This window comes from Ursus maritimus, unplaced genomic scaffold (genome assembly GCF_017311325.1).
Source record: "Ursus maritimus isolate PB19 unplaced genomic scaffold, ASM1731132v1 scaffold_17, whole genome shotgun sequence".
Lineage (NCBI taxonomy): Eukaryota > Metazoa > Chordata > Mammalia > Carnivora > Ursidae > Ursus > Ursus maritimus.
Window position 1 is genome coordinate 59,018,693 of NW_024424119.1, and position 11,087 is coordinate 59,029,779.

Sequence of the window (11,087 nt, forward strand, 5' to 3'; positions counted from 1 at the left end):
GGGGGGGGGGTGGATAAGAGATAATTGAATTGTTAAAATGAAAATAGTTGATGAATGTCCTCTATCTTGAGCGGGCGCTGGTTACACAGACCGTACGTTTCTCACAACTGTGTCGACTGCACGTCTTACTGTGAGTGTGTTTAAAGCCAGTACCAAACAAACGAGAGAACAGTCTCTGCTTTACTGAAGGAGTTCTCAGACTAGGGGGACGGGGCCTGCGCCTTTCCCTCCCCCAGGGCCAGGGAAGGGTTCGTGCGTATCTGGGTAGACAGAGCTTTATTAAAGCATCAAGGACACCCCACCCTTGTGCACTGGAGTCACTTAAACCAATCCCACTGGGAAAGAGTAAGAGTAAAAAAACTCTGTCCAGCGATCCTCGGCCAGAGCGGGTATGGAGCACAACTGCACTGGCGGCGAGCGGAGGCCCTGACGGCTCAGGAGCCACGTGCCCGCCACCGAGCAGGTGCTTCCAACAACCAAGCCCACGTCCACGCCCTGTGTCTCCCAGCAGGCGGCCGGCACAGGGCTTGTCCACAGGGCGTGAAGCGCGTGCTCCCACACGGACATGCATGCAGACAGGCTCTGTACCCGAGGAGGCTGTGCCGGCCTCCGGCTTGGGTGGAGGTCAGGGGGAGGTCAAGGCAAGCACGCGGCTCATGTCTCTATGCTGCGGGCACAACACCGCGCCTGTCGGAGCACGCGGCCCACGGGCGTGTCCTGACAATGAGGATGCCGAGAGCTCGGGCAGGAGGGAGGAGACCTGGCCTGGGGGGGCTCCCACAGGGCCTCCGTGCTTCTCATCAAGCACACGGTTTTATTAGCCCTTTAGGAGTAAGATTTGTGCGTTTACTACAAATTTAAATAACAAAAGCCCGAGCACCGCACCACCTACACCGCGTGCCTCCCGTGGCCTTGGTGGACAGGGCTACAGGCAGAGGCGGCATGAGCAGAGCGCGTCACAGCAGCAGGGACGGCGGAACCCACGGGGTGCAGCGCACAGGGACACGGGCAGCTCCTATGCCAGAGGTGTGTGCTGTGACCGCGGGGCGGGTCCCCGAGCAGGGAGGGAAAGCAGGAGGGCTACGGAGGAAATGGACAGTGGCAGGTGGAAGGGGCTCACCCGCATCTTGTTGTTGACCAGGTCGAGGACGGCATTGTAGGGGATCCTGTCCAGGGGAAGGTTGGCCAGCCACTCCTGCAGCGTCTCCAGCAGCTTCCTGACTGGCGCCCGGCCGGGCAACAGCTAAGCAAGGAAGGACCACACTTAGAAACGTTTGGGGAAAATGCCGCCACGGCAAAGCCATCCCTGGGGACCTAGGCCGGGTGGGGTCTACCTGACATGGACCCACTGGCTCTGGTGGGAGAGGTCCCAGGGATCTCCCCTAGTACTGAGCTGGGGGGTCTCTCTGAGCAGAGAGAAGAGGGATGGGAGGAGCTGCGCACGGCGCCCTGCACCTCAACCACCGGCTCGGCGCCCCAGCCAGCGACCGCTTCGCGGTGACAGACAGGCCACCATGTGCCTCATTCATCACGTTGTCGAGGGCTCTGTGGTCCTTTCTGAGAGCACCGCCTACTTAGTTGTTCGGGGCCTCTCCGTGGCGCAGGCCAACCCCGCCCGCCGCACTCAGCGCTCCCTCCGCCTCCCCCTTTGCTGTCTGACTGCGGAACTATGTGAAAAACGCACGTCCCACCGAGGCTTTTATGCAGAAGTGTGCAACCTGCTGGTTAACTCCACGTCTGTGCCGGCCGTGCAGCTGCGGCCCCTCGCAGCTCCGAGAAGCACCGGCCCGGCAAGCCGGGGGCGCCGCCCTTCTCCAAGGGACATGGACCAGAAGCCGCCCGGAGTTCATAACCCGAGCGGAAGGCTGCTGCGGCGGGGACAGCACAGCTCAACGCTGCAAAACCCCGTTTCCCGCGCGGGTCACAATGTGCCACTACCCACCGGCCAGCATCGAACTTCCAGTTTCACCCAAGCTTTAGAAACACTGCTAAGAATAATTTCTGGTCACCGAGACCTACAGAGCTCTACGCCAACCTGAGGCTGAGGACGAGGAGAAGCCAAGAGCGTGAGGCACGTCTCTGATTCGCTGAAGGCAGAGGAGGGAGGACCGCGGGACTCTGAGCTGGGACCCGCACAACGGGGCACACACCTGTCTACACAGACCCCTTTCTTCGTTGGAAACACATCACATGACTCATTACTCCCTCCACTGTGAGTTTTGCCTCCTTCCTTCTATTTAAAAATTCACAGGACACAAGTGTACGATTTACTACCGAAACGTCAAACGCGAGCCACTGCATCAAGCCCCTGACCTGACGCAAGAGAAGTCCTTTATTTATTTTTAAAGATTTTATTTTTAAGTCATCTCTATGCCCAGTGCGGGGCTCGAACCCACAACCCCAAGATCAAGAGCCACAGACTCCACCGACAGAGCCAGCCGGGAGCTCCGAAAAAAGTCCTTTAGAACGAAGTTTCCTCATCTTCGAGACAACGGGCACGGCTGTGGTCCCAGACGCGGGGGCAAAGGGCTCTGTCCTCAGGCCACCGTGACCGAGGCCTTCCCTGCGGTGAGGGCGCAGAGGGGCCCCAGGCGCTCCCCGGGGAAGAGGGGTGACCTCCTGCCTCTGCTGCTCGGGCCCAAGGACACAGCAGGCCTGGATTCTTGGCCCCGGAGCTAAGAGTTCCGGGCAAGAACAGAGGCCGGCAGCCCATCTCCCGACTGATGCTGGCGTATGCACCGCCACCGCCCCGCCCACCAGGGAAGGTGGGGGTACCGCCGCCCCCGGGCCCAGCCAACCGGGCACACTCTGCACAGGAATGGCTGCTGGGCAGCCTCCTCCCTCTCCTCTGCCTGCCGCTGCTTTCCCACCTGCGCATCCCCTCCGACCCTCTGGAAGTGCCCCCTTTCGGGTGTGTCACGGTCCCAGGCCCACTCTGACACCTGTGCGGGTCACCCAGCAAGCAGGCACTTATGTTCCGCCACACCCCCGGGCTCAGAACTGGGCGGGCGCCCAACAGGCATGTGGTGAGAGGGGACAAAGGCCAGTGCAGGCCTGTGCCGCTGGGAGACAAAGCAGTCATCCAGCTGAGGTGGGCTCCATTCCCCGCAGATGCCCCAGGGCGCCCTCCTGAGCCCCCCGCAGCCCGGGTGAGACGTGACGCACCTTGGCAAGGACAGTGACGAAGTCCTTGAGTGTCCGCAGCTCGGCCCCCGCCAGGGACTTGTGGGCAGCCAGCTCCACCCTCAGGATGTAGTGCAAGCCCGACTCCAGGTCCGCGGCGTAGAGTTTCGACCTGACAGCAAATATCAGGAAGTCCGGTGAGAAGACCTTGCTTGTTGTGAACTCTCCCTTTCCTTGCGCCCACCCCGAGGGACCCCCCCACCGCACAACGACACGGACAATTCCCAAACAGCCCACGGCTCAGAGACGTGCATCTGTGCGAATTCCACCTACAAAGGGTTTGCACAGACGCCCGCGCACGCGGCCATGCCCCTGGGCAGCTCGGGGCCAAAAAAAATACCTGCCTGTCAAATTCTCTCCAAACCACGATTTCAGGATTTTCTTCCTTGTTGGGTTTTTCAGGCAACGAAAGCATTTTTTTCCTCACATCCGGCAACGACTTCAAATAAGAGGAAAAAAACGATCGGAGGGGCTTCCCGCTGCGAGAAAGGGGGCCAGGTGTGGGCACAGGCCAGGGCGCCTCCAGGGGTCTGGCCCCCTCCACAGGTGTCTGAGCACACGCCGGTCCCCCAGGCACCCACGGCCCCCGAGCAAGAACAGCCCTCCCTCCGAAATTGAGGGAGCTTGTCCGGACCCCCCAGCCCACCCATTCTCTGGGCATTTGTTGCAGATGCTATGGGGGGGGGCGGGATGCTGGCAGCGTGGGTGTCAGGTGGCCGGCCCTCCTCCTGAGAAGGTAAGACAGAGCCACAGACAACCGAGCTATCGTCGCAGTAAGTACTTGAACACGTTTACTCCCACGGGGGTTCTCAGCGAGCCCGGGGCCTCTGCCTGCACTCTGCCAGCTCCGAGCGGGCCATCGGGCAGTCAGGGCTGCGGGCGGTGGCAGGGGGCATCCGGGGCTGCGGGGCCCCTCTACTGGACAGGGAGGAGCACGCACTCGGAGGGGATGTAAAGGCCATCACTGAGCGCCTCCAAAGGAGCTCAAGGGTCCTCAACAACATCCAGGGCTCGCTCTAACTCCCAAACAGCCACGCCATTTGTGAGAAGTGCTACAGGTGATGCTTTTAGTACAAAACAAGCACTTTTCTTCAAAACAAAGCGGCATTTTGTTCAGGGACACTCCGTCGAGGGAAACACCTACTGCAGACGGGGCGCTGGCCGCCTCTGCCGCAGGGCCGGACCCCAGGGGTGCAGGCCCTAATGAGCGTGCTCGCAGAGCATGACGAGTGACCCGATCCACAGAGGTCGCCATGCCTACCCTGACTTCTGGTTCTCAAGAAGAGAAACGGACCCAAGGGACTGGGGAGTGTCTGAAGCTGGGGAGGCCACTTCCCAGCTGAGCCGGGAGCCCAGGGATGGAGGAAGTGTGTCCTGGCTGGGCTGTGTCCCAGCACACGGAGACTCGCCAAGGGCGGCCAAGTCATCGCTGCCTATGCGGGCACCCACAGGCCAGCGGCCTGGGTGGGCGCCCCCAGGGCCGGCAGGCCTTCTGCTCCCACAGGAGGCTGGGGCCAGGGCAGACACCACAGGTGTCAGGACACCGTCTCACCTTCTCACCTGTAGCCCTTCCCAACCTTGCTTCAGGCTGCTCACTTTTTAGTGGCACTCGGTGCAAGCAGATGGCATCCAGGTGCGTTCTGTGGTCTTAACCGTGACGAGGTGCTTGGCATCTAGCCCAGCAGAGGCTCCCACCCTGGGAGGGGTTCCCCAGATCCCACCAGGTGTCGTAAACGCTCCTGAAGCCAAATTACACTTACACGTTAATTAATCCACGCGTCCCATTTGGGTAAATCAAGTAACAGGAGGGAATGGAAGAAACACCGAATTTCTCCAAGAAGCCTTTATCTCCGTTCAGCACTCTTTTCACCACGATGTTCTCGTACGGAAGTAGGTCTAAGATCACCTGGGGAAGGAGAAAGTGACGTCACCTTCGCCGTGGATGGCCGTGTCTCAGGAAACGTTACCTCGCCCAAGCACAAAGCAGCGTGAGCACAGAAATCAGAAACAACGTCATCTGGAAGAAGCCCGTATTCATCTCCTCTCTAAGCCAGACTGACGTTCACATCTTAGCTGCGTGGGAGCCCGCACGTCCCGCACACACGAGTGCACACACCACCAGGGGTGCACACGGGGCCAAGCCCGGAGCTGCCCTCACACACGTGCACGCACCAGGCGGTATGCACCCACACGTGGAGGCTAACGGCACCCCCGGACGGCACCACGGACCCGGGCAGCAGGCTCCGGGCCGGCTGGTCCTTCCCTCAAGCTGCCCCTGTCCAGCTCTGCTTAGGCTGAAGGCACAGGGATGGGGATGCAGCGGAGTGGCATCTCGGGAGCTAGAATGGCGTGAGAGACGACCCTTGAGCCTGGCATGGGCCACCAAACAATCAGCTGTGGAACCCGCACCTCTTGACTCTTTCAGCCGTAGAATCAGCGTGTCCGAACGGGGGCGTGGCTGACTGCGCGCTGTGCGCTCCACCCTCGGCCCCGCCGCAGAGCGCCCTCCTAGAAAAGGTCGCAGCCACCTGCCCTGGGGAAGTGTCCCTGCTTCGTCTGCATGCAGGAAGCGGGGGCACCCGAGAACACAAGTGCACAACCGCGGCAGGCAGCCTTGAGACAGCGTGGGGGGTGACGCATGAGAATGCTGGGTCCTGCTGCTGGTGGCTCCCCCAACCCCCCCCAAGAATCCCAGTCGGCCACAGAGAAGGGGGCGCGATGTCGCCACCCAACGCGGGGGGCACGGGAGGCGCAGTGAGGTGGTCAGATCGCTAACATCTGCAGCTTGTGCCTGAGCGGGTTTCAACGAGAGCCCCCCAGGAGCACACGGTCTCCTGCCTTCACTCCAGAGCTCACAGAGAGGGGAGCACGGCCGGGAGGCCAGCAGCGCGCTTAGGAGCAGGCGCTGGGCATGCGCACGAGTGCACAGCTCCGCCGCTCCGCCGCTCCCTCGCACCTCCAGCGGATCTCCCGTCACGCCGAGTCTGCTACCAGACGCCAAGGCTTCAGACCCACCACGGGAAACGAGAGCAGGACAAAGTGTCACTGCGGAAAGAGCGTTTTACAGAACGCTGGACTTGGCAAAAAAGTGGAGTGTTCCCAACACGGCCAAGAAAAAATCGCGATGGTGATGCCGATGTGTAAGAAATAAGGAGCCCCGAGGAGAGGCAGCGTGCCCTGAAAGCTGGGTCTGGGGGCCCCTCAGCCCCACACTGAGGACGAGCCCGCGAGCCTGCCTGCTTCACCCTCGAGGCCCCTTCTCACAGTCTTTGCGAACCGGCTAATCCGCGGAGTGACGGACACCACCACGTCCCAAGAATTAACGGGAGCGAAAGACGGGAGCGTCACTGATCAGAAGGAAGCGGTCATTAGCACAGAGGAACCGAATCACAGCACGTGGTGAGACGGGGAAAGACACGGACACAGTACCTCACGGCCCACATAGGAGCTGTTGTTCTCAAACAGGACGGCCACGTAACGGCCATCGCGACTGTCCAGGAGAGAAAGGACGTCACTGGGCCTTTCAAGAGAAACAAAGAGGCTTTCAGTGCTCCCGCGAACAGCGAGGCAGCCATCATACGCCAGCACCCACATCACTTAATACAAATCCGTATTTTACAACATGAAATTCAAGTCCTGACGTTCACTTTGCACACAAGTACGCACCGAGCGGGGTCCAGAGGCGGGCACGCGGGAGGCCTGTCTCCGTCCGTGTGGTTCTGCAGGAAGTCGATCATCGTCCGCCTCACGGTCTGCAGCTCTCGGTCGGGCCCTGCGGGGAGACACGCCATCGTCACTGCTACGTTGGCCCTGCAGAGCACGGCCCCACAGAGCGCCACCGCCCCAGGACCCCGGGAGGCACGGCACGGACACGGGCAGGACGCACTGACGGCCGTCAACAGACCGCGGTGTGCACACAACAGACCACACGGCGACCGGCGTGGGAACAAACGGGCACCGGGGGCCAATCTCACACAGAGCACGGAGACGGAGGCCAGGGAAGCCTCGCCGTCGCCGCGGACGGAACGGTTGTGCCCCGGAGCCTGACCCGGGCACCGGCTCTCCGGCGGCTCGCTCGTAAAACACACTAGGTGAGCGTGTGCTTCGTGAACGTCTCCAAACATTTTCTGAGTAAAAGGATTTACTTAAAAAAAGGTTTCACTGTCAAATTTAACTAGGAACGCCAAACACAGAATAAAAAATCGTTGCCGAAGCTACAGATGTTTGAGGTCTTCAAGAAAAGGCGGTCAGAGGCGCTGAGGCAGGTCCGCTCAAGCTGGGGTGGGGGCCACAGAGCCCGTCGCATGGGCTCTGCCTCCTGAGACCACCTCCACTCTAACGGGTTTATGAGGCGACGCTGACGGTGAAACATAAGGCTTGGCCTTACCTTTAAAATTTTCTCCAGTGGTAAAGTCCTTCGTAAACGCCTTGAAATACTAAGAGGAAAACACAGAACAAGTAAGAAACAGCCTGAGCTGGTGTGTGTGCAAATGCTGACTCATCAAAGCAAGAAGAGGGCCGTCCTCTTAGAGACTGAGCTTTAGTAAGCAGCTCCGGGCGGAGAAGGAGCCGCCATTTCTAGGCGTGTCTGCCGACCTCGGTGTTTCCGAGCAGACTCGCCGCGGGGGTACCGCCCCTCGGAGTCCTGCCATCTACGCTTTCTGACCCAACACGGCTGGACGCCAGACCGCGTAGCAGGCGCTTTCCCTGACTCCCGGCATCAAGACGCGTCCTAACGGTCGGCTCGAGTCACGAACGACTTACAGGGAGGGTGACAGATACTACGGAATACCTTGAAGCAGAAGAAAAGAAACTGTTAAAATTAAAAACCTTCTTCGCTAGAAGAGACGCTGAAGAAGGTGAGAACTGCAACCTGGGTGAGGATACTGTCAGTTCTCACAACTGAAAGGCCGGCGTCAAGGAGGCTCACAGGGCTCCTGTCCATCAGTTAAGGGAACTGCAAAAACCCAAGAGCGAGACTGGCAAACGGAAGGAGCAGATGGGGGTGACACGGGGCCCGTGGACAGAAGACGTGGCCGCAGTCACACAGGGAGGCGTTCTTAGGGGACCGAAGCCACTGCCAAGGCTGCGGGTGCTCTGGGCAACACCTGTTCAGCACGAGACAAGGCCTGGAGCTCACACCCAGCACAACGCCCTGTGTGCGCGGCTGAAACAAAACAAGACTCAGACAAGACAGCCGAGGGTGAGCTCCGCACAGCTCCAGAGGAGCGTCCCTGGGTGGGGAGGCGAGCACTGGGCCCCAAGCCGCACGGAGCACAGGCTTTTGGGAAGACTGGGGGCCAAGCTTCCTCCGAGGGTGCATGTTTTCTGGGATGTAAACACCATCCCGATACACCCGTGTGCCGGCACGGGACCGCACGCGCGCACACACGTGCACACACACCCTCTACACGCTTCTTCAGAATCTTCTCAACACATCTGTTTACTCTCCGCCCCCAGTGGAAAAAACGGGTAAACCCTGCCTGCAGGGCCACGGGCAGGCCACCCATCAGGCGTCACTCTGACAACCTGACCCACCATATACACGGTGCGCCAAGGGGCGCTGAGCCTGACACGGGCCACACACGCAGGGCAGCGGGGCTCTGATGGCAGCTCCTGAGCAGGCTCACGCCTGCAGACCTCACCCGCTCCTGCACGAACAGCCCCCCACCCCCGGCAACATGCACAACCCAAGATGGCGGAAGGCGAGGGGTGACCCTGTGCAAACAAGTTCCTGCTGAGTCCCAAGTCACAAGCCCCCCGTGCCCGAGTGTAGGAGTTACACACGCGGTGAATCTCGCAGGAAGGCACCCCTCGGGTGGAAGGGGAGGAGAGACGGGGTGGTAGAAGAGCGGGCAGGGGGGCTCACCCGGAAGGTGGGGTAGAAGTGGATGTCGTAGGCTCGGCACACCTCGTGGTTCTCCTCCTCCGCGCAATCCAGGGCAGCGACGCGGATGGCAGCAGCCCAGTCTGAAAAGCAGGAGTGCAACCTTCAGTGTGGCTCTGGGCCCGCATCCACATGGGCCACCGGCCCACGCCCCCCCTCAGGCCATGGATCCGGCCCTCGCGTGCACGGAGCGTTCCTGCGGCAGGCTGGGAGAGGGGAACAAGGCCTCCACAGGCTGGAGGAGTCTCCCATCCTGGACAACACGGCGAACGGACTTCCGCTGAGCGCGCAAGCCGCCCCGGCTCCGCCCCGAGCACAGCCCTGCCGGACGGAAGCTGCCGTGTGCGGGCCTTCCGTCAGGCCGCTGACAGAGCGCCTGCGGATGGAGAGTCCTGGCTGGGCACGTTCAGCAACGACACTCCCGGGCCCTCGTGCAAATGACAAGCCGCAGCCGCAGCGTCTGAGCAGCGGTCTTTCTGGGAAGCGGTTTCTACTCTCCCCCAGACCCTTGAACGCGGTCGCCGGTCCTGGGAGTAGAACAGGAGCAGTTTTAATATATATTTTGTCTATCTTTAAAGGTCTTATGGGAATGTCGCCACATGTGAATACCACGGAGGTCATACCAGCTCCGGCCAGGCGGCTCGCTCCCTCCAAACCCCCACCCGCTTCTGGAACTGTCCCGCCGCCAGGTCACAGCCAGCGGTGGCCACGCTCCCACCGAGTCTCTGTCTCTCTCTCTCTCTCACACACACACACGCACACACATACACACACTCTTCTCAGGGTTCACCTCTCCCTAAGTTTCGCTGGTCAGGAGGCTGCGACTGGCCGTGTGTCTTCTCATCTCAGCTCCTCGACCCCCCGCCCTTCCTGTCGGAGACCCTGGGTCCTCCCACCATCGGGGCTGTGCTGACCGCACCTCTGCCCCTCAGCTCCCGCAGCCCGTGTGCACCTGCACGGAGACTCAAGTCTGACCCTTTAGGGAGATGGCTTCCCCGCTGGCGCCGTGCGCTTCTGCAAGGCGGTGGGGGGCTCTGGCTCCCTCCCTTCCGACAGCCCCCCCACCCCAAACGTGCTAAACTCCCCAAGGGCGGCGCGTCATCTCACCCCTGCATCAGGTGTGGGCAGAACACGCGTGCACAGACGAGCCTGGCGCACGGCAGCTCGGAGCCGCGGTGTGCGCGGGCAGACAAGCGCTTGGCTTGGCCCTGTGGTCGCCAGTCCCTAGAACGTTCTGGTTAATACCGCCAAACACCTCCTGGCTCCTTAGGGGACAGCCCGAGGAAGCAGGACAGAAAAGCCCCAGGCGGGACTTACTGGCCTGGAGGCACAGGGCCAGTCCAGGGGGGTGGGCAGGTCTGCTCCTGGTCCCCCGCAGCCCAGGGAGTACGGCGTGGGGGCTCACATGTGTCTCACTGAGACACCACGGAGGCCCGTGCTGCCGTGTGTCCTGACAGGACACCACTGGTCTAAAGCAGTAATCTGGCTAAAAAGCACATCGTGCGAGTTTGGGGTATGATCCTGAACTTCAGAGGTTACATTACACACATGCCCGGGAGGAGAGAAAACACCGGCTGTGACGAGATCCCGTCCCACACGAGCACTTCTAGACGCTGCCAAGTCCGTGGCAGCCAGTTTCCCAACTAACGCACCACTTGTGCTCAAAAACCCTCGCCTTCCTCCTCTGTCCTTACAAAAACATTGGCCAAAATCAACGCAATGGGAAGAATCAAGTGAAGAAAAGCCACAGCTGGCTTCCACCACCAATGACCAAATATTGTTCCGCTCATGTTGCTTCCCTGAAACCAATTCCTGTCCCGAGGCCATTTCAGACAGCTCGAAAGAAGAATCACAGAACCTTCCTGAACCACAGGTCACATCTTTCCGGAGGCTCGAATTACACGGCACTAAGGAAGAACAGTTAATACTCTCATCCAATTAGTGCAGCAGATGGCCCAGAGCGTGCAGCTCAGCGCGGTGCCAGGGGTGCCCTCCATGGCGGCGGTGCACCCCCCCC

General features: G+C 60.7%; 1 protein-coding gene across 1 annotated transcript in view; it reads right to left on the reverse strand.

The window, feature by feature from the left end:
• The window catches only part of QSOX2 (quiescin sulfhydryl oxidase 2), a 33,077-nt gene that overhangs the window by 7,385 nt on the left and 14,605 nt on the right, over positions 1 to 11,087 (reverse strand). The window contains 8 exon segments of the mRNA XM_040632187.1: positions 1,121 to 1,243; positions 3,166 to 3,295; positions 3,528 to 3,662; positions 4,944 to 5,089; positions 6,613 to 6,703; positions 6,850 to 6,955; positions 7,571 to 7,619; positions 9,053 to 9,153. Coding sequence (XP_040488121.1) covers positions 1,121 to 1,243; positions 3,166 to 3,295; positions 3,528 to 3,662; positions 4,944 to 5,089; positions 6,613 to 6,703; positions 6,850 to 6,955; positions 7,571 to 7,619; positions 9,053 to 9,153 — 881 coding nt within the window.